This window comes from Chrysemys picta, chromosome 4 (assembly GCF_011386835.1).
Source record: "Chrysemys picta bellii isolate R12L10 chromosome 4, ASM1138683v2, whole genome shotgun sequence".
Lineage (NCBI taxonomy): Eukaryota > Metazoa > Chordata > Testudines > Emydidae > Chrysemys > Chrysemys picta.
The window spans coordinates 57,445,818-57,472,332 of NC_088794.1; the positions used below are offsets into that span (position 1 = coordinate 57,445,818).

The following is a 26,515-nucleotide window of genomic DNA, read 5'->3' on the forward strand; positions in this document are numbered from 1 at the left end:
CTCAGTGGCCTATGGGGAAGGGGGACAGGTTGGTCTGGGGGGTAGATAGCGCTCGGCGTTGTCCCTGTTTCTGACCCCGGTGAGTGTGGCTGTCTGGTCTCCGGGCCCCACAGGCCGCGGTGCCTGGCTCTCCAGGTCAGTGGTGGCGCGCAGCAGTGCCGGGACGGCCTCCGGTGGGTCTGGGATAGAGCAGCAGCCGAAGGGGGCGTGCAGGCCAGTGCTGGGAGGCAGGAGGTCTGGCTCTGCCATGAGACTTGGCTAACATTTCAGAGGCCTCCATTGATTTTTTTTTTTTTTTTTGGTGGCGGGGGGGAGCCTCTGTTGTGGAGAACCTACCGTGTGCCCGCCCAGGGCCGGGTTGTTCAGAGGAGCTGGGCACTGTGGGAGTCAAGGGGAGCGGTGGGGGCTCCACCCCTCTGAAAATGGGGTGGTCGGGGTGTCCCCCAAAATGGAGCTGCCCAGAGCTAGTCACCATTTGTGGCTGTGTGACCCTCCCCCACAGTCTCTCCCCTATGAAATGAGGCTAACGCTCATTTTTCTTCCCACTGGAGCGCTGAGGATTGATGGCAGACAAATAATTAGAGAGATGGGGGGGTGGAGGGGAAATCTCTTTTATTGGACCAGCTCCTGTGGGTGGAAGGGACAAGCTTTCAAGCCCCACCCTGGAAGAAGAGCTGAGTTTGCAGACTTGTCCCTTCCACCCTCCCTCCCCCCACACACACAGAAATTGGTCCAATCAAAGAGATTCTCTCCCCCATCTTGTGTGTCTCGTATCCGGGTTGCCAGCACGGCTTGGATTGATCAGAGCTTGGAGATCCCCTGGTCAATCCCAATGAGCAATTGTCTCCTGGGGCGGAGCCCTCTTCTCTCCTGCTGAGCTGCTTCTGTAGCTCACCAGAGTCCCCTTGTCTTGAATTCAAATCCTCGGCTGCTGCTTGATGAGAAATCGAGCGGAGCTTAAAAATTCCAGCTCTCAGCCACGGTACAGATGTGGGGGGTTTGCATCAGCCCATTACAGAGCCAGCAGCCAGCTGCAAACCCAGCATCTGGCTCTGGCTGCTGGCCTGACCCTGCCCTGGAGCTCAGGGGGCGGTTTGGGTCTTGATGGCCCCGGCTGGCAGCGTGGCTCGTGGGCGCTCACTGGCTCTGCCCTGTCTCTGTGCCTGCCAGCAAATCCCCAACACGCACAAGGACTGGGTCTGCGCTCTGGCCTTCGTCCCCGGCCGCCCCATGCTGCTGAGCACCTGCCGCGGGGGCGTGGTGAAGGTCTGGAACGTGGAGAACTTCACGCCCGTTGGGGAGATCAAGGGCCACGACAGCCCCATCAATGCCATCTGCACCAATTCCAAGCACATATTCACTGCTTCCAGGTGAGGGCAGTGGGCTGGGCTAGGCCCCTGAGGCATGGGGGAGGGAGGTCTGACCCCTAACTCACCCCAGTGCAGCAGAGCTGCAGGAGCTCTCCAAACCCACTGTTGCTCCCCCCATGTGGCAGGGCCTGGAATGGCACAGGGAGCGAGGGACGGGAACAGCCCTGAGCTGGGCTGCAGGCGGTTTGGTGTGGGGCAGCAGTCGGCTGCAGGGCCCCCAACCCCTCCCCATCTAGCCTCTCGTCTCCTCCATCTCTAAGCCATTGTTAGGCTGCCCCACGGTGAGGCTCTTCTGCCCCATCCCATTATGCCAAGCGCTGGTCATGCTTTTGGGATGCTCTTGCCAGTTCCGTCGATGTGCCGGGACTAGCCAGACCTGGTGCTGCTGGCCCTGCCACCCTCCGCGCAGAGAACGGGCTTCCTGCCAGCCGGGCACCAGCTCCTCCTTGAGGGCACCTTGTGCATCTCCAATGAGAGCGCCACCACCCCTCCTTCCGCTCCCTGGCCCCTGCGCACAGCCCTGGCCCCTAGAGAGGGTCCCCGGGCTCACAATGTCTCTGGCACCGTCTCTGATCTCCTCTTTTCCGACCATGTCCCTTTTCTCCTTTCCTTTCTCTTCCCCCCCCCCCCCCCCCCCCCGTTTCTCTCTGTGCCGCAGTGACTGCCGGGTAAAGCTATGGACTTACGTGCCTGGGCTCACCCCCTGCCTTCCTCGCCGCGTCCTTGCCATAAAGGGGCGTGCCACTAGCCTGCCTTGACCCTCCTCCTGCTCTCTCTGGCTCTCACCCCCTCTCCGGCTCTCTCTCCTTTTCTCTCTCTGTCTCTTCTCTCTCCGCTCTGGTCTCAGCTGCTTCTTAACGGTATGAGATTCTTTTGGATTTTCCCCCCATGTAGAGCTCTCTGCAAGAGGAGACTGTCCTCTTGGCCCTCCCCGGCCCCCAGGTGATTGGATCCAGCGGCCAGCTTGGTGCTGCTTTGGGTTTGCCCATCTGACTACTGCTCCTCCTGGGCCACTGCTGGGGGGATCCCCGCCCCATCCCCACCCCCCACTGCGTCACTGGCCACTGCCAGTGAGGTGCCACTGGCTGAGCCTGCGCTCTGTCCGAGTGCCCCGTTACTGGCGCTCTGGGGGATTATCCCGCTGGCGGGCAGCTGGGTGCATCTGCTCCCTCCTTGCGCCGGTGCCCGCCTGCCTGGGGCACAGCGGTCTTGCTCTCCTGCGCTGCAGCGTTATGCATTTTGGGGTGGGGGAATTGGGGGCAGGGCGTGGCCCGTAGCTGATTGTACTCACTATGCTGCCTCTCCCAGCTGGGGTGGGGGCAGCCCCTGGCCTCACTTCCCCTCTCTCTCTTCCTTCCCCAGCGACCTGACGGTGAAGCTCTGGAGCCGGAGAAGATTCCTGAACGGCCCGACCTAGGCACTGGAAAGGCCGGAGCCAGGGCAACTCTCAGGCTCCCTGCCAGGCCCAGGCCCCAGCCCCTCTCCCTGGCTGTGAAGAGCTGGGAGCGGCCTGGCCTGTGTGTGCTCCAGTTTCCAGGACTCTGTGGTCACGGCATCTCAGCTGGGGCTTTGTGAACTCCCAGCTCCCACAGCTAGGGGGCGTCGTTCCCGTCCAGCCCCACGCTGGGTTTCCATGATGCAGAGGGCTTTCTGCTGACCGGGGCGTGGCCAGGCAGTGCTTCGGGACATGGCCTTGCCAGCCACGGGGAGGACCCCAAGCTGAGAGACTCAACGGGATCATTCCAGTCTGTCCCACAGCCGGTTCAGCACTCCCCACGCCCCAGAGCCTGGATGTGTGAGAGGGATACTGCCACCTGCATCCTGCTGCTGGCCTCTGCACCTCCCGGGTGCCAGGGGTCTCCTTCCCTCTGGAAGCAGCTGCAGGCCCCGCTCCACACCTCGTCGTTCAGCAGAGCTGGGTTCTGCCGGCCGGTACCGAAATATGGAGAGGGCTTGTGTGCTGCCCGAAGATCACCCCAGTGCCACGCTCAGGGCCGACCCCAGCCTGGCACCAGCAGGGTGCATGGAGCACCGCTGGGGAATGACCCGCTCCCAAAGACAGCTTTCCAACCCCGGCACTGCACTGGGGCTCCTTGCAAGGGGTCTCTTGACCAAATCTGCATGCTGCTTGGCAATTGTTGACCTCTGCATCTGACCCACCTTGTTCAGAGCCAGGATGCCCCCCCCTTCTGCCCCGGGGGTGGAGAGAAGGAAGCTGGCACATCAGGAAAATCCCTGTGGGCGTCTCCAAGGAAAAGTGAAATTTCTGGATCTGTTCACTCTAGGTACCCCCTGACCTGACTGAGCCTTAATCCCGCACTGGTCGGTTAGCTCTTCCCTGTGGTCCCCTCACTGCCCATTTGGACACCCGGCTTGGTGCCATCTCTGCTGTGCATGGGACAAGCTCGTTCCCAGCTGCTGCGGGAAGGGATCGAAGCTTTTAGAGTGGGGTTTTAAAGAATGTTTTAAGCACCCTTGAGAACGGATTGGGACCTGGGGATTTTTAATAGCTGGGAAAGGCTTTAATGCTGGGAAAAGGGCTAAGCTCTTTGCACCATCACAGAGGAGGGGTTTAGGTTTGCTTGGGGCAGTTCCCTGCCTGCCGGCCTGTGGGTCCTGGCTTGGGAGAGGTCTGGGATTAGAGTAGTGGGTGGAAGGGCGGGTAGGGAGCGGTTATGTAGTCAGGAGAGAGGTGCGTTGGCAAAGGCAGAGGGCATGGGGCGCTCTGGACGGGATCGGTAGCAGGGAGCGGGGCAGGGCTAGAATGGAGCTGGATGAAGGGGAGGATGGGATTAGCGGGAGGGGCCCACATGAGACTTGAGGTGCATTAGCAGAGCTGGGGGGGGGGCAATGAGGGGTTGCCCATGGCCTGCCCATGCTCTGCTTGCCACCCATCTGCACTTCCAGTCTGGCACAAGACACTAAATCACCAAGGTCACCCCAGATTTGGGTTTTATAAAGGTCAAAATTCCGTAAGGTCTCTCACCACCATCTTCCGCCATGCTTGGGTGCCCCCCTTCCTCCGGGGCATCTGCAGCCAAGTGCCTGCGGCTGCCAGAGCCACGTGGGCACCCCACAGCGCTGCAGTCCCCAGAGCACATGGACTCACTTTCACTGGGGTCTTTCGCTACCTTCACTCCCTCCTCCCCTAAGGACTGGCTAAGGCATCCCAGTCCCACGCAGCCAACGCCCAGTGCAGTCGCACCCTTGGTCAGCCAGCTTCTCGCTGCTGCTTAATGCCCTGGGGGTGCATAACTTGCCGCGAAACGGACCTGAGGGAACCGCAGCAGGCTGGCCGTTTTCCCCAGGTGCATTTCTTGTGTCGCTCCACACATCACGTAGGAAGCGGCGGTTGGAGTCTGGTGATATGGATTGATTCCCGTTGATGTGCTGGGGGCGGTGAAGTGTTGGCTCTTCAGCTAACTCCATCAGCCATGGATTGTTTGTTCTCTGGGATCCAAGAGCGTCAGTATCTTTGGTTAACAGGTGATTTCCCCTGGTGTCCTTCTACACGGCAGCTCGAAGGACAACACCAAGGGGTTCTTACCCCAGATTTGACTTCCTTTCAAACTTATAAACTGGATGGGAAATGTTTCCACTTTCTAAACATCAGCAGCCTCTTTATTTATTTGTTTTGCCTTTTGATAATCCAGCCGCCCTGTCTTGCAGTAGCAAACCCTACAAAAACTGATTGATCGCCCCCTGCTGGACAAAGTAAAAATTGCCTCCAATCGCTGCTACTCTGTGGAAACAAAGCAGTGTTTCTGAGGTGGGAAAACGTGTTCATTTCCATCATGCCTCTGAGCATCTGGCTACTCACCGGGATGGGGAGCTCGGAAGTCCTGCCAGGGTGCTGGCTCTGGGGGATCCAAACACAGTGACTTGGTTTGCTCAGCTACGCATGACAACCACCCATCATTCTCCCACTCCTGCCACCAACGAAAGGAGAAGCATCCCCAGGGCTCTGCCGATGCCATGGGGGAGGGGACCGCAGGTTAAAGTGATGCGTTCCAGCCACCAAGAGAGTGGGTTATATCCAAGATCTCCCCCCCCCCCCCCCCATGGAACAGGATTAAACTGGCTGGGAGAGAAAAGATGGATTTTTTTTCCATTTGGCAACAAGAGGGACAAGCAAACGTGAATTGTCTGAAATGAAGAGGATGGGAGCTCATGTCACTGGTGCGTGGGTGGGGGGTCTGTACCCTGGAGGAGGATGTCTGAGTCTCTGCTTGTCACAAGGGCTGTTGAATGCAGCTGCTGTCATGGGGTAACACTTGACATCCGCTCTGCCCTGGCAGGTGTGACTGGCTCTGGGGGCAGGAGGCAGCCAGGGCAGTGGTGTCTCTGCTTTAATGGGGCTTCATCTGCTCTTTAAGAGCCTGATCCGAAGCCAGCCGAAAGTCTCCCATTGACCTCCATGGAGTTTGGATCAGGCGCTCAGTGGGGGTCGCTGCATGAGAAGGGAAGATTTCACTGGCATGTAGCCCAGTGGCCACTTCTTGGGATTCCCCGATTCTTTCCCTCGGGGCTTATCCCAGGCAACGCCGCTCCAGTGACCCGCAGCACGTTGCAAGACCGAGCGCTCATGGGGGCTGGGCCTCTGTCTCGCACCAAGCGATTGCATCTCGTGGCGTTCCCGGCCAGCAAAACCCCACAGGAGGTCAATAGGAACAAGCAGGTTGAAAGATGGAAATTTCCTCCTAAGTTGTCCCGAGGCCATGGCTGGCGCCCAGCCAGCCGGCATCATATGATCCAGTTCAAAGCACCTGGCGTGTGTCCACTGTCAGCTCCCGTGTGCTGGGCAAAGCCCTTCCCCTGAGGTGCCCCTGCCGGCTCCTCTCCCTGTGTGGCAGGGAGAGCAGGCGGGGGCTGTGTTGTACTGTAGTTGTGTGTGCACCTGCGGTCTTTTTTCATTTGGGGGGGGGGTGTCATATGGGGGGTTCTTTTGGTTAAGCTACCTCACGGTCTGAGCCTTTTTTTTTTTTAATGATTTTGAAACTTGAATTTGTCCTGGAAACGCACAGTCTGCTGACACCTGCGTTGCTGAACCGCTCGGGTCCTGGCGGCTTGTCCTGCCTTAGAATCGCAGTGTGACATACCGCACCTTGCTCTGCTTGAAAAATGCCCCCCTTGGCCTTTGAAAAAGGGCTTCTGATTGTTGGAGGGCCCAACTTGACACTTGATGGGGCCTGACCTCCAGACAGGGGGTGCTCAGGGCTTTCTCTTTAAGGGGTCATGGGCTGGGCCCCTGAAACAACTAGCCGCTCTTGAAAATCATGACCCTGACTCTTACATGGGGACCCTGTCTGCAGGTTGTCAAGAGGAGTCCGAATGCCACCCTGAGCCAGCGTGGGCCGGGCGGACATCGGAATGCCTCTCGAACCCACAATAACCCTGCTGTGAGCCCAGAAGGGCCTGGGCCAAGCCCCCGGCTGCCTGTTCTTGAAAGCACTGACGTAGCCTGACGCTGATTCGGCTGAAGCTGAGGACCTGGGAAGTGGGGCCCTCTGAGATTTAGTGAAATCGATATGCGCCCTCATGACCCTCCTGGTCCTGATGCTGGCTGTGGCCACCTGGGAATGGCTCCTTGTCTGGAACCATGCAGTGACCGATTTTACCATGATCTGGCTGCACTTAACCCTAATTTAACAAGAGCCTCCTGTGGCATCATATTCAGGACCCATGGGAGAGCAGGGGTATGGCGTTTCCCCTAAGCTCATGTTGTATACAGCTTGTGTTTGGCTGAAATGGCCCCTAACAGGGACTCTTTCCCAGCCGCTGGATTAATGTCCATTTCTTTCTGAATCCAAAGGCCCTCGGGTCAGATTCTCAGCTGGTGAAAATGGTCACAGCTTCATGGATGGAGCGAGGATGGTTTACAGCAGCTGAGGATCTGCTCCCTGGATTTTTAGCCACAAAACTATCCTTTCTCGTAACCAGGGAGCAAATCCTGGACCAGCCCCAGCTGAAAGCACAATGCCACTTAATCATGGGAATAAGGGGCAGCTTTGTAACGTACAATCAAAGAGGAAGCACATTCCCCTAAACTATATATGCTGCACCCCTTCTGGGGGCCAGTAACTCAAAGCACACCCCCGATGTACCCCTGCTGTCTTTGGTAGCTGGGCGCATTAGCCTCTTGGAAGAACTAAGGAGTCATATTTTGTTCCTTGTCTTCAAAATCTGCCTGCTCGTGATTGCACGTGGTTGTGCTTTCAGGCAGCAGCACAGGCAAAAGAACAGTACAAATCAAGAGGTCCCTTTGGATACAATCATCCTGATGTTACCATGTAAGGTGGGGAGATGGGGAACAAATGCCTCCATGCAGGGGCAGTGGGTGACAATAATGGTGACCGTGTGTGAGCTGGGAGAGTTTAATTGGGTGTGTATTCTGGGAAGCAGCTAACAGGGCAGGACAGCGAGGGCTCAGGAGATAAATTCACCCCCACAAGTCTCCTTGGTGTTGGCACCAGCACCCGGGGGTGGGGAGTGAGCGGGGCTGTAGCCCAGTAACTCAGGGGCTGAAAGGAGCCCAGCGTGGATGCAGGCCTGGGAACTGCAGTCAGCTGCGTCTCCCTAGCCCTGATTCTGATTCTGCCCTGTCACTGCAGAGTCTGTGGGGCCACCAGAGTCAGGCCCAGAGACACACACTCATTTATGGATGCGTAACCTACACCCTTACAAATGGCGTCTGCATCTGACCACCAACCTCTCTCCACCCTGCTCCCACCTCCTCTCTCTCCATTCCCCTTTCTGGCCCTGAAACCATCCAAGACTTGACAGGCCATTGGCTGCCTTCCCCTACGCACTGCACATGAAGGGGGTTTGAATTCAGGGAGTGGCTCCACTGGCCTTCAATGGGAGGGACAGGTCAGCACAGGTAGCCCTCAAGGCCACTGCAGCAATGGTGCCTCCTGCAGACGGATGGTGAAATTGACCACTGGGGAGATGATGTAAGTTAAAGTCTGAGCTGCCTGGAATGACTTTCCTTTTTGTTTACACTGCAGGGCACTGCATGTACCCCTAGCGTGGCACCCAGGGGCCCTGTTCCCTCACCTGCTGTCGGTGCAGCCTCTGCTCATGCAGATCTCTCCAGGGGGGCCAGGCCCTGACAGTGGAGACAATTGAACTCGCTGTTGCTGCACTATTTGCTCTGCTTTCTCGCTAGACTCCTGCCAGATTCTCCCCACCTCCCCCCCTGCCCCCAAATGCTCCACCCTTGTCCTCTCCCGGCTGTACGGGCCATGCAGCCCCGTTCGCAGCACTGGCTGCGGTACCCTCCTGGAGCTGGGACTCACTCTGTCCCATCTGCTACCATGTGTGCTGCAGGGGCAGGGCTGACTAAGGTCTAGCACCCCACGGCTCACCCCTTTCAGGCCCCCAATTAGCTGTTAGCACTGTAGAGCCAGAGTGCTAGCCCGGTTCCCACTAATCACTGGTGACAGGGCACAGTGTCCAGTTCAGAAGCCGACTCCTTTAGCCCCCAAAGCCTTGGGGGAAGCCTGTGATTCCGACAGGTCCCATCCCTTATGCTCCTCAGGACACAGTAGTAACCCCCCTGCTGGGGGCTCCATTCTGCAGCCCTTATGTTGGGCAGGGATGGGTGCCTGAGGCAGGGGCCTTCACTTGTCAGTGCTCCCCAGCGTAAGGGTTACAGACCTGGAGCCGTACTACTTGGAAGGTGGAGTCTCATGAGCAACGGGATGGCCTGGCACTGACCCTCTCCCAGGACCCTGCTTCCTTCCTGGTCCTTTACAATCAGCCCTTCCACCCCATCGCACTGCCGACCGCATTCCCATCATGCCTGCCGCTGACCCCCGTTTCAGGTACGATTCCCCCAAAGAGCACAAGGGTCAGATTTCTCTCTGTTGACTGGTGCCATCACATGGTCAGTGTCTCCCCTTCCCTTCTCACCCTTAACAGCAAAGTTGCTTGCTATAATGTTCCTGGGCAAAGCTTCTCTCCTGGGGGAGCTGGGTTGCGAGACCCAGGGGAGTAGGACGAACAGCCTTCATCAGTGGCCTCGTGTCTCTGCAAAGGCAGTGGGCCATTGGCACTGGGACTGACCCAGAGCAGGGATCCTGCCACCCCTCCCTGCCATGCCCCAAAGTTCCACCAGGAGATTCTTCTGGTGCCCAGCCCTGCAACTCCTAGCTGTATTGTCCCATGCCTCACCCTGTTCATCCAGGGTGTGACAATGCGGTTCTGGCGGAACCCAACTGAGAGTGCCAACTCAGGACAAATTGCTCAAATAGGGCAGTTACAGCCCAAGGCTGGGGTTTTTCCACCTCTAAGGCAAACCAAACCAGCCAGACTAAGACTTCGGTCTCACCCCACTGGCTAACCGCAAGTCTCACAAGCAATCTCCTTAGACACTCCAGTTTCCCAGTATTACCACCAGTGCCACACGTTATGGGGACAAATGGTTATAAAAACCAATACCCCAGTAAAAGAAAAAGGTTCTCCTGATCCCAAAGGACCAAGCCCCAGACCCAGGTCAATGTACAAGTCAGACCTTACCCACAAATCACGCTACTGCCAATCCTTTAGAATCTAAAATCTAAAGGTTTATTCATAAAAGGAAAAAGATAGAGATGAGAGTTAGAATTGGTTAAATGGAATCAATTACATACAGTAATGGCAAAGTTCTTGGTTCAGGCTTGCAGCAGCGATGGAATAAACTGCAGGTTCAAATCAAGTCTCTGGAATACATCCCCAGCTGGGATGGGTCATTCAGTCCTTTGTTCAGAGCTTCAGTTTGTAGCAAAGTCCCTCCAGAGGTAAGAAGCAGGACTGAAGACAAGATGGAGATCAGGCATCAGCCTTATATAGTCTTTTCCAGGTGTAAGATCACCTCTTTGTTCTTACTGTGGAAAATTACAGCAAAATGGAGTCTGGAGTCACATGGGCCAGTCCCTGCATACTTTGCTGAGGTACAAGGCGTATCTGCCTTCTCTCAATGGGTCCATTGTATAGCTGATGGTCCTTAATGGGCCATCAAGCAGGCTAGGCAGAGCTAATCTCAGCTTGTCTGGGATGTCACCCAGAAGCATAGCATAAGTTTGCCATACAGACAGTATAGAGCCAATATTCATAACTTCAACTACAAAACTGATACATACATATAGACAGCATAATCATAACCAGTAAACCATAACCTTGTCCTAGACACCCCATTTGACCCCCTTTATACAAGATTTGGGTGCCACTACAGGACCTTGGTTGCAACAATGATCTATATGGTCCCAGTTTATGTCAATAACGTCACACAGGGGCTCCTCCATATTACACTACAGCACTGCTTTACCCTGGGATGATACCTGGCCTTTAGTGTAGCCATCTGCGTGATTTCTCCCCCATCCTAGGCACAGGAAGGAGCACTGCTTTACATTGAGGTTCTTTTGGTGATGGGATAGTAACTTTATCCCTACCCTGCATTTTGAGGGTGAACAGCTGTGTATGGAACCTCAGACAGTAGAGATGGAGCAGACCTAACACTGGTCACTGAGTCTCGCCCTCACCCTGTGTCTATACTGTACAAGTGTTGCAAACAGCAGGTGCCTTTTCTTGCCCTGAGATGTTTTTAGAGATGTCAATGCTTGCTGAGGCTTTTCTGTGTATGGGTTGTGGGACCCAGCGGCGCGTTCTGTGTTCTGGGTATAGGACAAGGTGTGTATAGATTTTATACCTCGATGTATTACTGTAACTGGGGTTATTTAAGCCTCATGCAGTACATGTTTTTTTCCAATGGATGTGTCTGTTCCTTGCGCTATCTTCATAAATAAACGCATCAAAATGAAATTGAGGATTGGGGCTGCTCTGTATGAGGAGGGATTGCACACAGTGGGGCAGGTGGCCAATGGGGAAGAAGCCAGAGTGGTGGGGTGGTGGGAAGAGCCTCCCCCCTAGACACCATGTGTTTCACCCTGCTCAGGCAGGCTCACGAAGCCCCAAAGGAGGGAGGCTGGCTTTTAGCGGAGCAGGGGCAGCCGGCAGCTCCAGTGACTGGGCTCTACCTAGCACACATCCTTCTGATCCTGCGGGCGAAGGTCTGTAGTTGCAGCCGGAGGGGGGTTGGTCCCTGAAGGCATCTAGGATCAGGATGGTCTGAGAAGCCAGGCAGCAGACCTAGGACTTGCTGTCCTGTTGCAAGCCTTTGAGGACTACGATTGAAAGGAAGGAAGCAGAGGTCAGAGCCGTGGCGCTCAGGAGAGCCCCGGCAGACCAGGCCAGTGCTGTACCTCTCGGCCCACGACAAGGAGGCAGCAGGCTGGGATGGCAGGAGGCAGCAGACTAGTAGGAACAACCAGCAACCCTCGTTAAATGTCCCCTCCACAGCTGAGGGGGGGCCTCAAGCCACAGTCAAGAAGTCACAACAAATCCCATTCACTCACTATTTGTAGGACTCCCCCATCACTGCAGTATCTGAGTGCCTTATCCCTGCCTGTATTTACCTGTAACCCACACACCTTCTGGGTGTGGTGTTCTGTCCGCTCTAGTGACACTGAGACCAGTTAGAGACAGAGAGGTAAGCTAAGGCTGTAGCGCAGACTTGAGAACCATACACTAAGCTCCACAGGTCCCAGGTTCAATCCCGCCTGCTGACGACCGGGGTCTGTCACCGTTACACATGGGGGCTTGTCCGGGATGGAACCTGGGACCTTGGAAGCTTAGTGCATGAGCTAAAAGCCAACTGGCTCTTAGCTAAGGCTGTAGAGCAGACTCATTTCCACACACACACCCCACCTTCTAAGTGGGCTCAGTGTCACTAGCTGGGCCAGAACTCCACACCAGAAGGTGTGTGGGTTACATACCCTCCCCCTGCCCCCCAGTGCACAGATGGGCACTTAGGTGCAGCCTGACAACACCTGAGCCCCCTTTGTAGATCTCCCCCTCCCTGGGCCTAAGTGTAGGTGCCCTCCTGCTGCCACCCAGGCTCCGGGGAGGCCAGCCTGCTGAGCGACCCCTCAGAAATGCCATGGGGAGGGCATGCGCTAAGCCCGGCCTGCCCGGGGAGCTCTGCCCTTATCTAGCTCCAGTTGGGAGGCCCAGCTGTGAACCTGCTCCAGGAGTCAGGAGACTGAGCTATATCATCCCCTGATTTCTCCAACAAATGTGGAGGAGACGCTGGCCCAGGGCTCCGGGCACACAGCAGGGAGGTGGGAGATCGGCTGTCACCTTGTGGCCTCATTTGGAGCAGTGGCTTGACCCCAGGCACCCCACATGGAGGTGACTGCTCCAACCACTGGGCTAGTGAGTGCAAGGGGGGAGGCAGCACCCCACCTCGGCTGTGTTTTGGAGGGACCCAATTGTGTGCAAAGGCCAAGCAGCTGAGGCCCAGTTTGGGGATCTGTCAGGCCGCAGGCTTTGAGGTCAGGACTCAGGTGCCTGGGCACATGCCCACACACGCAGGCATCTACAGGGTGAGGGGGCAGCTGATCAGGGAGCTTGGGGGATTTACTTTTGCAGTTAGGTACCTTAATCCCTCTGTGGTTTCTTCTATCCTGGGTGATGGATAGGCATCCTTTCTGGTAATGCTGTTCAGTTTTCTATAATCCACCACTATCCCAAGGGCTCCGGTCTTCTTACGCACCAGCACGTGTTGTTTGTTAGTCCCACAGCCGAACTTTGGGAATCATATCTTCAAGGTTATGTATCCCAGGTATGGAACCATTTGCCCTCCTGCCCCTTCTATCTGAACTATACTGCCAATTGCCTGTAACTTTCGATAAGATGAATGCTCATTACGGAAAGTTTCACATATGCAAGTAACTTGAGAACCAGTATCTGTTAGGCAGGTACTCTTTACTCCACCTAGGTATACAGAGCCATGACCAGCAGGTCCCCCTAACTGCCGGATGGCCTCACTGACACCCATTTGGGTAACATCTGTCTCCTGAACCCATTGACTAGCAGCCTTGCTCTGAGAGGAGTTAGTTTCTTTTCTTGCTGGCTCAAACTTGCTCTGATTTGAATGTCTACCAGTCAGCTCCTGATGTGTTAAATGGGGGTTAGGAGAATTCTGACATTCATTTTGAAAATGTCCTATTTGCCCACAGTTAAAACATAAAGGATTTCTTCTGTTAAATCTTGGTATTGCTTGTTTATTAAATTCTTTGGGTCTTTGAGGAGTATATCGTGTATCTGCAATGGACATTTCAGAACTTGGCTGGGTCAACTGCAGTCCTTCCAACTGCTGCTCAGCCTGCAGATATTTCTTCTTCCAGTCTATTGCAGTGACTTCTTCATGGGCACTGGGAGTATTTTCATAGGCTTTCATCAACTGCAAACTACTCCTACTCAAAGGCCTTCCTTTTTCGTCTAGTTCTTGTTGAAGTTCTCTCTTCTGTTTATCAGAGTGCTCCCTTTCAATGGATCTCACCTCAAAAAGGAGTGTGGCATAAGAGATGCTCTTTTTTCTACCACTACAATTAATCCCTTTTAATAAGAGTGCATTTAATAAGGATTCATGCCAACCACCACGGAAAAATTGATTTTGTATATGAGTCCAATTCAGTATCTTTTACCCCACTGGCCTCCAAAACTTCTTGGACTAATGTGTGTAGTCCAGTCAGGTACGTAGAAGGTGGTTCTCTAGTGAGTCTCAGAAAATTGAGCCTTAAGCTCAGATGCGTTTGACACTTCCATATGCCTTTAAAATATCAAAGCATTCTACACCGGATGCCTTGTTACCAGCTCCTAAAGCCACCTTCAATGCTGGAGGGTAATAAACTTTCAATAATCTTCCTCCTTTTGACTTTGTCAGAAATCTCACTGTCTTCCGTCGTCTCTTTGGCTTGTGCTCGCCAAGTAGGATAATCTTCTTCTCCACTGGGTCTGGGTGAACTACCCAAAACCATATGTAACCCTTCTGCCCATCTAAGTTGGCAGCAACAAGGGCCGGGTTCTGTATCTAGGGGTTCCGTTTCAATAACGCAATGCAAAACCGGCTCGAGCCCCCACCCAGTGACCTGGGACAATTACATACCACCCCCTGGGCGCCTCTAAGAGGCAATACTTCCCCTCTCGCAAGCACGGAGTCTGAGTGTAACAGAAAATGTTTAATAACATGAAGTAGACGACATCAGCATTAAATTGGAAAAACACCACAAACAGGCTTCATGAGCAAAAAACCCACCCCAGCAAATTGGGCTGTGTCCTTTCCCTTTGGTTCTTGAAACCAGCAACCCAAGAATCACCAAAGTCCCAAAAGTCCAACAACCCCCCAAAGTCTCTGTCCCTGGTCAGTGCAGCCCCAGAGTTCAAGCAGGGGGCGGGGGAAGGCACGCAGGGTGTTAAGGGGCACCTTACGTGATCCGAGGCTGACCGGCTGCCTCTCCGTGGGGTTCTGCCGCAGCCTTCTCCACGAGCCACTCCACTCCACCAGCTGTCCCGTGAGCCGCTCCCGCCGTCCACAAACTGCTCTGGCAGCTGCTCCGCTCTGCTCACCGACCTGTGAGTCACTCAGCTCCGCTCCAACCGTCCCCGTGAGGCTCCACTCTGCTCGCTGCTCCACCAGCCGCTTAGCAATATAGCTTCAAGTTCCCCCACTAGTTAACACAGTCTCAGTGATCTCAGCTCTTAGTAACTTTAGCTCTTTTGTGATTTCAGCTCTTAGCAATTTCAGCTCATAGTAGGGAGCCCCAGTGCTAGTGCACCATTGGCCCAAAGTGAATTCAGCTCAGCAGCCTGTAACTAGACTCCTAAGGGAATCAAAGTTAGCTCTGACATTCAACAGTGGAGAGAGGAGGTAGTGCAATTGGTGTTTCATCCTCTCTCAATTCACTGGGTTTTGTAACCCATGCCCCTTGTCAAGCAAGTGCTACTTAGGTAATGGTGAAGGACTCACTCAGTCCTTCTGTCATACAACAGTTCCACTGGCCTTGATTCACAGAATCAGGGTGTGACAATGCGGTTCTGGCGGAACCCAACTGAGAGCACCAATTCAGGACAAATTGCTAAAACAGGGCAGTTACAGCTCAAGGCTGGGGTTTTTCCACCTCTAAGGCAAACCAAACCAGCCAGAATAGGACTTCGGTCTCATCCCACTGGCTAACCGCAAGTCTCACAAGCAATCTCCTTAGACACTCCAGTTTCCCAGTATTACCACCAGTGCCACTCGTTATGGGGACAAATGGTTATGAAGACCAATACCCCAGTAAAAGAAAAAGGTTCTCCTGATCCCAAAGGACCAAGCCCCAGACCCAGGTCAATATACAAATCAGATCTTACCCACAAATCACGCTGCTGCCAATTCTTTAGAATCTAAAATCTAAAGGTTTATTCATAAAAGGAAAAAGATAGAGATGAGAGTTAGGATTGGTTAAATGGAATCAATTACATACAGTAATGGCAAAGTTCTTGGTTCAGGCTTGCAGCAGTGATGGAATAAACTGCAGGTTCAAATCAAGTCTCTGGAATACATCCCCAGCTGGGATGGGTCCTCAGTCCTTTGTTCAGAGCTTCAGTTTGTAGCAAAGTTCCTCCAGAGGTAAGAAGCAGGATTGAAGACCTGATGGAGATGAGGCATCAGCCTTATATAGTCTTTTCCAGGTGTAAGAACACCTCTTTGTTCTTACTGTGGAAAATTACAGCAAAATGGAGTCTGGAGTCACATGGGCCAGTCCCTGCATACTTTGCTGAGGTACAAGGCGTATCTGCCTTCTCTCAATGGGTCCATTGTATAGCTGATGGTCCTTAATGGGCCATCAAGCAGGCTAGGCAGAGCTAATCTCAGCTTGTCTGGGATGTCACCCAGAAGCATAGCATAAGTTTGCCATACAGACAGTATAGAGCCAATATTCATAACTTCGACTACAAAACTGATACACACATATAGACAGCATAATCATAACCAGTAAACCATAACCTTGTCCTAGACACCCCATTTGACCCCCTTTATACAAGATTTGGGTGCCACTACAGGACCTTGGTTGCAACAATGATCTATCCGGTCCCTGTTTATGTCAATAACATCACACAGGGTAACAAAACTTTATTCTTCCTGCCCCCAATAATAGAGAAACTGGGGATCCCACACCAGCCAAAGTAACCACTTTCAGTTGCTGTTGTTTCATGCCAGGCGAGTGGGTGTGCCTATGCAAACCAGATCAGCCCCTGGAGTTCTTTTCCACACTCCCCATAATTCACCACCAGATGTCAGGATAGAGCTCATCTGACTCTGCTTACACATATTTCAGTTTAATTTTCACATCAGTCACAATTTCATTGGCAGATTTCAGCACCCTCTCTAACAAAAACTGTTGTGTGTCAGGAGGGAAACTCACAGCAGGAATAGAGGCTTCTACTGGATCGTGGTCTATAACTGGTGTAGCATCAGGCTCTCCAGAACCAAGAACACTGCACCCGGAAAAGACAGCATCCCCTACAGCCTCCTCAAGAAGCGAGACCCCGGCTGCCTCCTGCTCTCCAACATCTTTAACTTGTGCAAGCGATTCGGCCGATCCCCCACCTCCTGGAAGAAGGCCATGACCATCCTGATCCACAAGAAGGGCGAGCGGGATGACCCCAGCAACTGGAGACCCATCTCCCTCTGCTCCACCATGTACAAACTGTACGCCAGCTGCCTGGCAGCCAGGATCACGGAATGGGCGACGACCGGGGGAGCCATCAGCCCCGCCCAGAAGGGCTTCATGCCGTCGGAGGGGTGCTACGAGCACAACTTCCTGCTCCAGACCGTCATCCAGACGACCAGGAGAATGCGGAAGCAGTGCTCGATAGCGTGGCTCGACCTGGCCAATGCCTTCGGGTCCATCCTCCACCATCACATCTTCGACACCCTACAGGAGTTTTGGATGCCAGAGACCTTTCTCCACCTGATCCGGGAGCTATATGAGGGCTGCAGCACCACCATCCGCTCGGTAGAAGGGGAGACCGCAGAGATACCGATCCACAGCGGCGTGAAGCAGGGTTGCCCCCTCAGCCCCATCGTCTTCAACCTCGCCATGGAGCCGCTCCTGCGGGCGATCTCCGACGGCGCCGACGGCTTCGACCTGCACGGCGAGAGGGTGAGCGTCTTGGCCTACGCGGATGACCTGGTCCTGATCACGGACGACCCCGAGAGGCTCCAGGGCATGCTTGACACCATCGGCTTCGTCCTGAGGGGATCCGCCGTGGCAAAGGTGCCCCTCAACGAGGCGGACAACGCCATCCGGAAGCTGGTCAAAAACTGGCTGTCCCTGCCCCGAGAGCCAGCAACGAACTCGTATACATCAAGCACAGGCACGGTGGTGCCGGCGTCCCCCGTATGGGAGACCTCTGTAACATCACGGTCCTCACACAAGCCTTCCGCCTCCTGACTTGCCCGGATGCCAAGGTGAAGAACGTTGCAACGACCACCCTACACGCCGCCACCAAGAAACGAATTGGCAGACCTCCCTCCGACCGAGATGTGGCCACCTCCCTTGAGCGACTTCGCCCGGGACAGGGGCGATTTCGCCTCACTGTGGACCCGCGCCCGCAATGCCACACGCCGGCTGGGAAAGCGCCTGGGCTGCCGCTGGGAATGGAACGAGGAACGGCAGGAGCTGGGAGTCCTGATACCGCGAATCGGAACAGAGGACAACATCATCGTCACCCCCGGAGCCAGAGACGTGCTGGAGAGATCCCTGAAGGCCGCCGTCCACGCGCTCTACGTGGACGCCCTGAAGAAAAAGCCGGACCAGGGTAAAGTCTTCGAAGTAACCAGCAAGTGGGACTCCAGCAACCACTTCCTCCCCACAGGCAGCTTCACCCGGTTCGCCGACTGGCGGTTCATTCACCGCACCCGGCTGAATTGCGTCCCTCTCAACGGTGCCATCCGCCACGGGAACCGGGACAAACGCTGCAGGAAGTGCGGGTACGTCAACGAAACCCTGCCCCACGTCCTATGCTGCTGCAAGCCCCACGCCAGAGCCTGGCAGCTACGCCACAACGCCGTCCAGGACCGTCTAGTGAAGGCCATCAAGCCGCGTCTGGGAGAAATCACTGTCAACCGCACCGTCCCCGGCACCGTCTGTCAGAATACACAGAATATCCCAGATTCCTGCACTGAGGTACTCTGGGCAGAGAACCAGTGGATATAAATGGCAAAATCTCAAAATGAATAGGAGTCACATCCTGTTTCTGCCCTAGCTTCTGCAACACACATGTCCTTCCTAGGTGTGTCACAGAAAAAGTCTTCAAATTCACAGAGAATCGTATCTTTTTGTTCTCTGTTCACCCGCCTCATTGGTCACATGACTAAAGATTCTAATAGCCCTCTTCATTTCTGCTGTACTATCAACAGGGGACATATCATTGACCAAAATGGTCCTATAGGGATCTAACACTAACTGTGTACAAGTTTCCATTATCTTCATAATATGAATACAGTGCACAAATTCAATACTATTCAATGCCACCTTCTTTTATAAGTAACGGCACTATTCCTCAAAATAATTCAGAGGTGAGCTTTGAGCAATCCTCAAGTCCCTGTCTGTTCGGGTGCCAATTTGTAACCTCACTTCATTTCCCGTCTCCAGTGCCTTAAATAAAAAATCCCAACTCCCATAGAAAGTAGCTGAAGACCCAGAGTTCAGTCTCTAAGGATTTTCAAGCAAGGATTGCACAGGGTCAACCTCCCCACATTCAAGTCCCAAAAGGAACTAAAGAAATGAATTTAATTAAATAACTTGATAAAATCTTATGACAGAGACAAATAATCATCTAATTGTTACAGCATGACATGGCTATTTTATAATCCACAGACATTACCTTCACAGTTATACATAAAGAAAACTAATTAAAATCTGAACAGTTCAGTCTCCACAGAAATACAGTGAGAAGAAACTAGGGGGACCAGACAGCAAGTGTGAAAAATTGGGACAGAAGGTGGGGGGTAATAGGAGCCTATATAAGAAAAAGCCCCAAATATCGGGACTGTCCCTATAAAATCGGGACATCTGGTCACCCTAGAAGAAACTGAAAGTTCCCAAAAGCTTTGGTTTTGTTCATCTAAGTCTCAGAGTCGTTGATCACCAAATCTAGACAGTCTGCTGAGTCTCAAACAACATCTTCCCTCCATTGCTTGTAGGAATCTTCAGCTGGAATCCAGGCAGACTCTTCTTCTGCTGAAATCCCTGCTAGCCAGCCAGCTGACTGATTAACCAACCACTCAGTTACCGGTCTAGATTTAAAGAAAATCCCGTTACAAGAAAATACAAAACTGAGAAGAGCAAACTAGAAATGACTCTTTCCCTATTACTGCATTTAAAGAAAAGTTGTCTCAACTCGTCTGAGTCACCAATGTAACTAGAACAGTTTGGCTAAAATCAAAACAACATTCAAAACATACAATTAAAATTGAAGTTATTTTCCCTCCCAGTTTCCCCTGGCTATAGCAGCATTGCCCAGACTTCCCTGTTCAAGGGTTCACAAGATCACTCAATTGCTGCAAAATGCTTCAGAGTTCGGGGTACCAGCCTGCTTCCTGCACTGACTGCTCGCCCTCCTGGAGTCTGACCCCAGCAACGGGGAACCTATTGGTGCACACCCAAAACTACCACCCCCAATTCCAGAAGCTTCTGGATGTGGAGTACTTAATCTGTCTAGCAACAACTCCTCACTCCTACCTCCCCCCAGCGGATCTCTTAAAGAGATATCTCCCTATTAGGCACATGGGTTACACTGGCAGACCACTGACCAGAGAGTCTGGAAGCCCTGGGTTCCCTGGCTGGTGGTGGGACTGCCTTGGGGCCACAGACCCTGGGAGCCAGGCTCCCAGCTCCATGGAAAGGAATCTGGCAGCTCTGAGCCCCTGCTTGAGCCAGGGCACTCAGGGTTTCTAGGCTACCGCACCGCAGCAGAGAGCTTGGCTGAGCTAGGAGCCTAGCCAGCTTTGAGAGCCCTAGCTCCAACCCCGCTCTGGGGGCGGGCAGGCTCCCTGCTGCAGATCAGGGAATGTCACAGCTGTGAGAACTCCTCCTCCAGCCAGTGCTCTGCTGTGGGGCTGTCCACCGGAACACCAGCAGGTTTCCATGGAAACCTGCCTATGTTTTGTGGAATCTGCAACAGTTTTGATAAAACATTTTGCTCCAGCAAAGTGGAATTTTCCAACTCAAATAAGTTTCCCGCCCACTCTACTTGGAAGCCCTGTCAATCCTAGACACATTAATTACTAGTATTACAGCAATTGCTATCAGTCGTTCAGCTGCACGGGCAGTAGCAACAGCATGAGCACTAGAGCAGACAGGCTGTTTTAACCGCTGTGTCTGGGAAACCATCTCTGCGCAATTTTCCATGACATGGTGGTAATAACTCCTTTGAGCGCTGCCTGCATTAGTGCCTTAGTACCTGTTGCTGCCGGACCGTTCCTCAGTGTAGAAACACCTAGAGGGATGACTGTTCCTTTCGGAGTCACAAATACTAGCTTTTGTAGCTCCCTGGGTTGCCTCTGAACTATTTCATCACAAGGATTGTGTCCAGGTCATGTGGAGTGAAACTATGTCACGGAGCACGTTTCCCAGAACAAACCATTCGAGAAGAGATTCTCTAAAAATCTGCAATAAAGATTTTAAAGCCAATGGTAGGATTGAATTCAAAACAATGCAAGAACACTGTGACCTAGAAGGGAAGGCGGACCTCTTTCTTTCTACTTCCTTCAACACGTTGTTTTCTAGCTCAGATCTTGAAGTAGCACATGAACACGGATGTCATGTTCACGAGGGGTGTTCTGGTGCAGTTTATTCCTGGCCTGCTCCTCACAGGAGTCTCAAATCTCTCCCCAGTTGCAAGGAAATGATGTACTGAGAAGTAGCATGTGTATCCATTGGGAGTTCTTACTGGGCCAAGCAGCTGCAAGGATGTGTGGTGCTGAAGTAACTCAGCAAGGCAATCTGGATGCGATGCATTTAAGATGACTGGATGACAACAGTTCTTTGTCTTCCCTTCTGTTCCACCCATCAAGAAAAGGTGGCTAGTATCCATCACACTACATGAAAGTCAGAATCATTTTAACCTGGGCTTCTCTTGGGTTTAGCTTTAGGGCAGCTGTTTCAAGTTTCTTATTGGAATTTTAATTCTTCGTTCCTTCCCTCACCCAGATCTCTTAAATATCTTTATTTTTCTGACCATAATGTTTAAAAACTGCATTCGAGTTTTTAATCTGTTATAACAAAATGCTGGTCCCTTAAGACTTTAGGGTTCTGTCTGTCTAGGTACTAGCAGGTAACGCCCGCTGAAAACCATCCGAAGCTCAGATACTGCAGCAAAGGTGGTCATTACGCTGTACTAGGTGTGGTCACTTAGCATTGACAAGGACAGCAAGAATAAATCCTGATCCTCTTGCTCCAAAAGCACAGGCCCCACCACTTGAGCAAAAGTTAGCTAGTGGGTTTGCAGGACCTATGGTTTACAACTCAGCCGTTCTGGTTTATTCCAGGAGAGGGCAGTGATAACACATGCATATTAGCCTATCCCTTCTAATATTTGTTAAATCAGCATTAATGCAGTATTCCTCTGTTTTTTTTTCCCAAAAAACCTTTTAAAACTGAGCATAGAAAATACTGTTTTCAAACAATAAATAGTACACTGTATCCCTTTGATTTATATTTAAACACAAAGGTAGTTTTTCTTGCACACAAATGCAGTGAAAAGCAGTGTACATAACTGGACTGTACCTTTCAAAACAGCTAACTTCTGGAATTCCAGGCTTATGAAACAGATTCTTATCTGTATTCTTATTCCCCCCCATGAAGGTGCATTTTTGCACAGATGGAAGGGGAGCACACAGGTGGGGAATTAGATATTCTGTCTATGGGCAACACCTACAGAGGTGCTTGTTGGAGCCTAGATAAAGGAGTGGGGGGGGGGGGGGGGAGGTCCCAGGATAGGTGTTAAGTCTTCTTTGTCAGTTAAGGGATGGGAGAATAGGGGGTGTGATGGGTTCGGTCACAGAGACCGCCTTGAGGCTGTCACCTGACGTGCTGGAATTACCTCTGAGCGCGTTTTCCCTGCCAGCTTGGGACTCCAGAACCCTGCCTTGTTGAGCCAGACACGCTAGTCTGCTGCAACACAGACCCAGGTCTGGTCCACGCCCCCAAAGCTGCTCAGCAAGTGCTCCTGTCTCCAGCACCCAGACACTTAGCTCCCAATGGGATCCAAATCCCAAATAAATCCATTTGACTCTGTATAAAGCTTATACAGGGTAAACTCATAAATTGTCCACCCTCTAGAACACTGAGAGAGAGATATGCACAGCTGTTTGCTCCCCCAAGTATTAATCACTTACTCTGGGTTAATTCATAAACTAAAGGGATTTTATTAAGTATAAAAATCAGGATTTAAGTGGTTTCAAGTAATAACAGCCAGAACAAAGTAAGTTACCAAGCAAAAGAAAAGAAAACAGACATGTCTAAGCCGGATACATTTAAGAAACTGAATACAGGTAAATCTCACCCTCAGTGATGTTCCAATAAGCATCTTTCACAGACTAGACTCCTTCCTAGTTTGGGTCCAATCCTTTCCCTTGGTATAGTTCTTGTTAGTTCCAGCTTCGGTAGTAACTAGGGTTTTTTTCATGACTGCAGCCCCCTTTATTCTGTTCCACTCCCTTTTATAGCTTTGGCACAAGGCAGGAATCCTTTGTCTCTCTCTGGGTTCCCACCTTTCCTTCTAAATGGAAAAGCACCAGGTTTAAGATGGATTCCAGTATCATGTGATATGTTCACATGTCCTGTGCGACTTCATTACCCACTGGCTGGCACACAGGTAGGCTTACAAGTAAACAGAGCCATTTACAACCAATTGTCCTAGTTAATGGAAGCCATCAAGATTCCAAGCCACCATTAATAGCCCACATTTTGCATAGTTACAATAGGACTTCAGAATAATACTTCATATTTCTAGCTTGGAATGCTCTTCCCTGCCATGCCGCCAGTCCTGAGAGCTGAGATCCAGACCCCATCCAGCCCAGGACATCTTCCCTGGGCCCGGCCACTGGAGCACAATTTCATGCCCTCCATGAGCCACCCCTCACCCTGTCTACATCTGGGAGCTCAACAGCTCGGGGCGGCACCGCCAGGGCCCGGACGGGGCTAGCTTGGGCCCCCAGGTGAGGGCAGCTCTTGTGGGAAGGGAGACGGGTGCTGCGTAGGCAGAGGGAGCAGCCATTCTGTGCTGGGCAGGGGCCCGCTCCCTCCTGGCTGGAAGCTGTGTTATTGAGGCAGGGATGGATTTGGCCTGGGACTATTGGCCTCAACGCCAAGGCTCTTCAGAGGGACCCCAGAGCCAGAATCCCAGTGGAGGGGGAGCAGGAGGGTGGCCCCCAGCATAGACAGGGTGAAGGGCCAGAGACAGGACTGACACCGGGGGCCGCTGCCCTGGCACAAACCCCGAGCAGCTTAGTCTGTCTATGCTAGGGCTTCGCACTACAGCAGCTGCTGGGGCAGGTCCCCGGGGTAGATGATCAGGCCCAAGGATGGGTGAAAGCCGGACCCAGCGCTGCAGTCTTTGGGGTGACTGGCTGGTGCGCTGAGCCCCTCTGACACTGCTCCTAAGCCCAGATGTCTGCCCCTAAAATGAGGCCAGGATCGTGGCCCATGGTGCCCAGGGACATGGTATCCCAGGGTGCTCTGTGTTCGGGCCCCACAGCCCAAGGTCACCACTGTGATGAGCTGCACCCTTTGGGGAGTCACCTGATGTGCTGGAAATCACTGAGTTCCCCCTCTTTCTGCCAGCCTAGGCTCCCTATTACCTGATCTTCCTGGGTCAGGCTCACTAGCCTCTCCCAGCCAAGCACATAGGCAGGACCACGCCCAGCTGCACAGACAGAGACCAGCTTTAGGGCTTATTACAGCACCCAGGGACTCCCCCTTTAAGGGGTGCAGACCCAAAGGTTTTATGAAAGTTGCCCCCTCCCTCAGTGTGGAGAGAGATGTGCACGGCTCCCTGCCCCTGCCCAGATATTAATTGCACAAACTGGCTTATAGCATAAACAAGAAAAGTGTATTAACTAAAAGAAGGTAGATTGTAAGTGGTAACAAGCAGAATCACTTCAGTAAATAAACAAAACAGGCTTGCTATCCTTAGTACACTACAGAAATTGGCTACAACTAATATTTCTCACCCTAAATATTGTTCCAGGCAGATTCTTTCACAGGCCAGAAAGATCTTTCCAGCCTGGATCAGCAGCTGTTTCCTCCCTCAGTCCAGTCTTTTGTTCTCAGGTGTTTTCCAGTGTCTCTTTGTGCTGGAGTCAGGGGAGGAAGAACTGAAGACCCTGATTGCTTATCTTCCCCACCTTAAATAGAGTTAACATAAAGTGGGAACTCTTTGTTTGTTTCCCCCACCTCCCAGTGGAAAAGTTTGGTATTCCAAGATGGAGTCCAGTATCAGGTGACCAGACCACCTGCCCCTATAGCATCACAGAGTCCCTGAGCCCAGGCAAGGCCACAGGAAGGCTAGACCTTTTCACCAGCTATTGTCCTTGTTGATGGGCCATCAGCACTGGCTGGCTTCTCCATTGTTATACCTGAAGTGTTAGCAGGGGGTGTCACCCAAGGTAGCAAAGTTTGAAATACAGATAAATAATTAATATTCTTAACTTCAGGTGCAAGGCTGTTACATGTATACAAATAGGATAACCATATTCAGTAAAACATAATCTTTCCAATGAAACCTTTGTGACAAAGTGGGACTGTTCTTAATGGTTCCTCTGAATACTGTGTGGGTGCCTCAGTTTCCCCTATGCATTTCTTAAGTCTCCAGTGTGCATAAATGGCCAACACTCTGTATCCTGGCAACAAATGGCCAGGGCCCTTCCCCCCCGCAAGGGAATAGCTAAAGGTGAACAAAGAGATCAGGTGACCTCCTGGCCCGGGAAAGAGACAAAGGCCATAAAAGAGGGGCTGGAGGGGGTTTCAGTTTGGGGCTGGCTGGGGACGAGTAATGAGTGCAGATGGGTTTGGCGGGTGGGAGGGAAGGCACCGTTCTGTTGACCTGAGTGGGAGCAGAAGGAGGCCAGTGCTGAGCACATCTGCATAGGCCACCCAGTGTCTGAGAAATGCCACGAGCCCCCCAGGACTCGTGGCCTGTACCCGTAGTGCTGGGCAGCTCGCCAGCCCTGGAGACTGGAATTCCAGGTACCTGGTCCAGACCGCACCCCCCACCGACGTGCCTCATGCGAAGGTGCAAATCCTGGAACAGCCCCAGCTGAAAGCACAATGCTGCTTAATCACGGGAATAAGGGGCAGACTTGTAATGTACAATCAAAGGGGAAGCGCATTTCCCTAAACTATATATGCTGCACCCCTTCTGTGGGGCAGTAACTCGTAGCACACCCTCTGGCGTACCCCTGCTATTGGTTGTAGCTGGGGGCGTTAGCCTCTTAGAAGAAATGTGGAGTCATATTGGTTTCTTGTCTTCAAAATCTGCCTCCTAGTGATTGCATGTGATTGTGCTTTCAAGGGGCAACACAGGCGAAAGGACAGCACAAATCAAGAGGTTCTTTTGGGTGAGGTTACCATGTAAGTTGGGAAGACAGGGAACAAATGCCTCCATGCAGGGGCAGTGAGTGACAGTAACTGTGACACTAGGAGAGTTTAACTGTGTCTGTCTATTGTGGGAAGCAGGTAACAGGGCAGGACAGCGAGGGCACAGGAGACCAATTCACTCCCAAGAGTCTCCTCAGCATTGGCACCAGTGCTGGGGGGAGGCTGTAGCTTAGTAACTCAGGGAGAAATGCAGAGAGGAGCCCAAGATGGATGTAACCTCTCCCCGACCTCCTCTCTCTCCATCCCCCTTTCTGGCCCTGAAACCATCCAAGACTTGACAGGCCATTGGTTGCCTTCACCTACCCACTGCATAAGAAGGGGGTTGAATTCAGGGAGCGGCTCCAGGCCCTGGCCTTCATTGGGAGGGACAGTTCAGTGCAGGTAGCCTTCAGGGCTTTTGCAGCAATGGCGCCTCCTGCAGAACGATGGTGAAACTAACCAGTGGGGAGATAATGATGTAATTTACAAGTCTGAGATGCCTCCCTGGAATGGCTGTGGGCACTGCATGTACCCCTAGCGTGGCACTCAGGGGCCCTGTTCCCTTACCTGCTGTCTGTGCAGCCCCTGCTCATGCAGAGCTCTCCTGTGTGGCTGGGCACAGGGAAATCCGCCCTA

At 52.8% G+C, this 26,515-nt stretch overlaps 1 protein-coding gene across 1 annotated transcript in view; it reads left to right on the top strand.

The window, feature by feature from the left end:
* The window catches only part of LOC135983263 (kinesin-like protein KIF21B), a 45,294-nt gene extending 33,847 nt beyond the window's left edge, over window positions 1-11,447 (top strand). The window contains exons 30-31 of the mRNA XM_065594072.1: window positions 1,171-1,370; window positions 2,733-11,447. Coding sequence (XP_065450144.1) covers window positions 1,171-1,370; window positions 2,733-2,787 — 255 coding nt within the window. The 3' untranslated portion in view covers window positions 2,788-11,447. The remainder of the gene's footprint in view (window positions 1-1,170; window positions 1,371-2,732) is intronic.
* The last annotated feature ends 15,068 nt before the right edge of the window (window positions 11,448-26,515 follow it).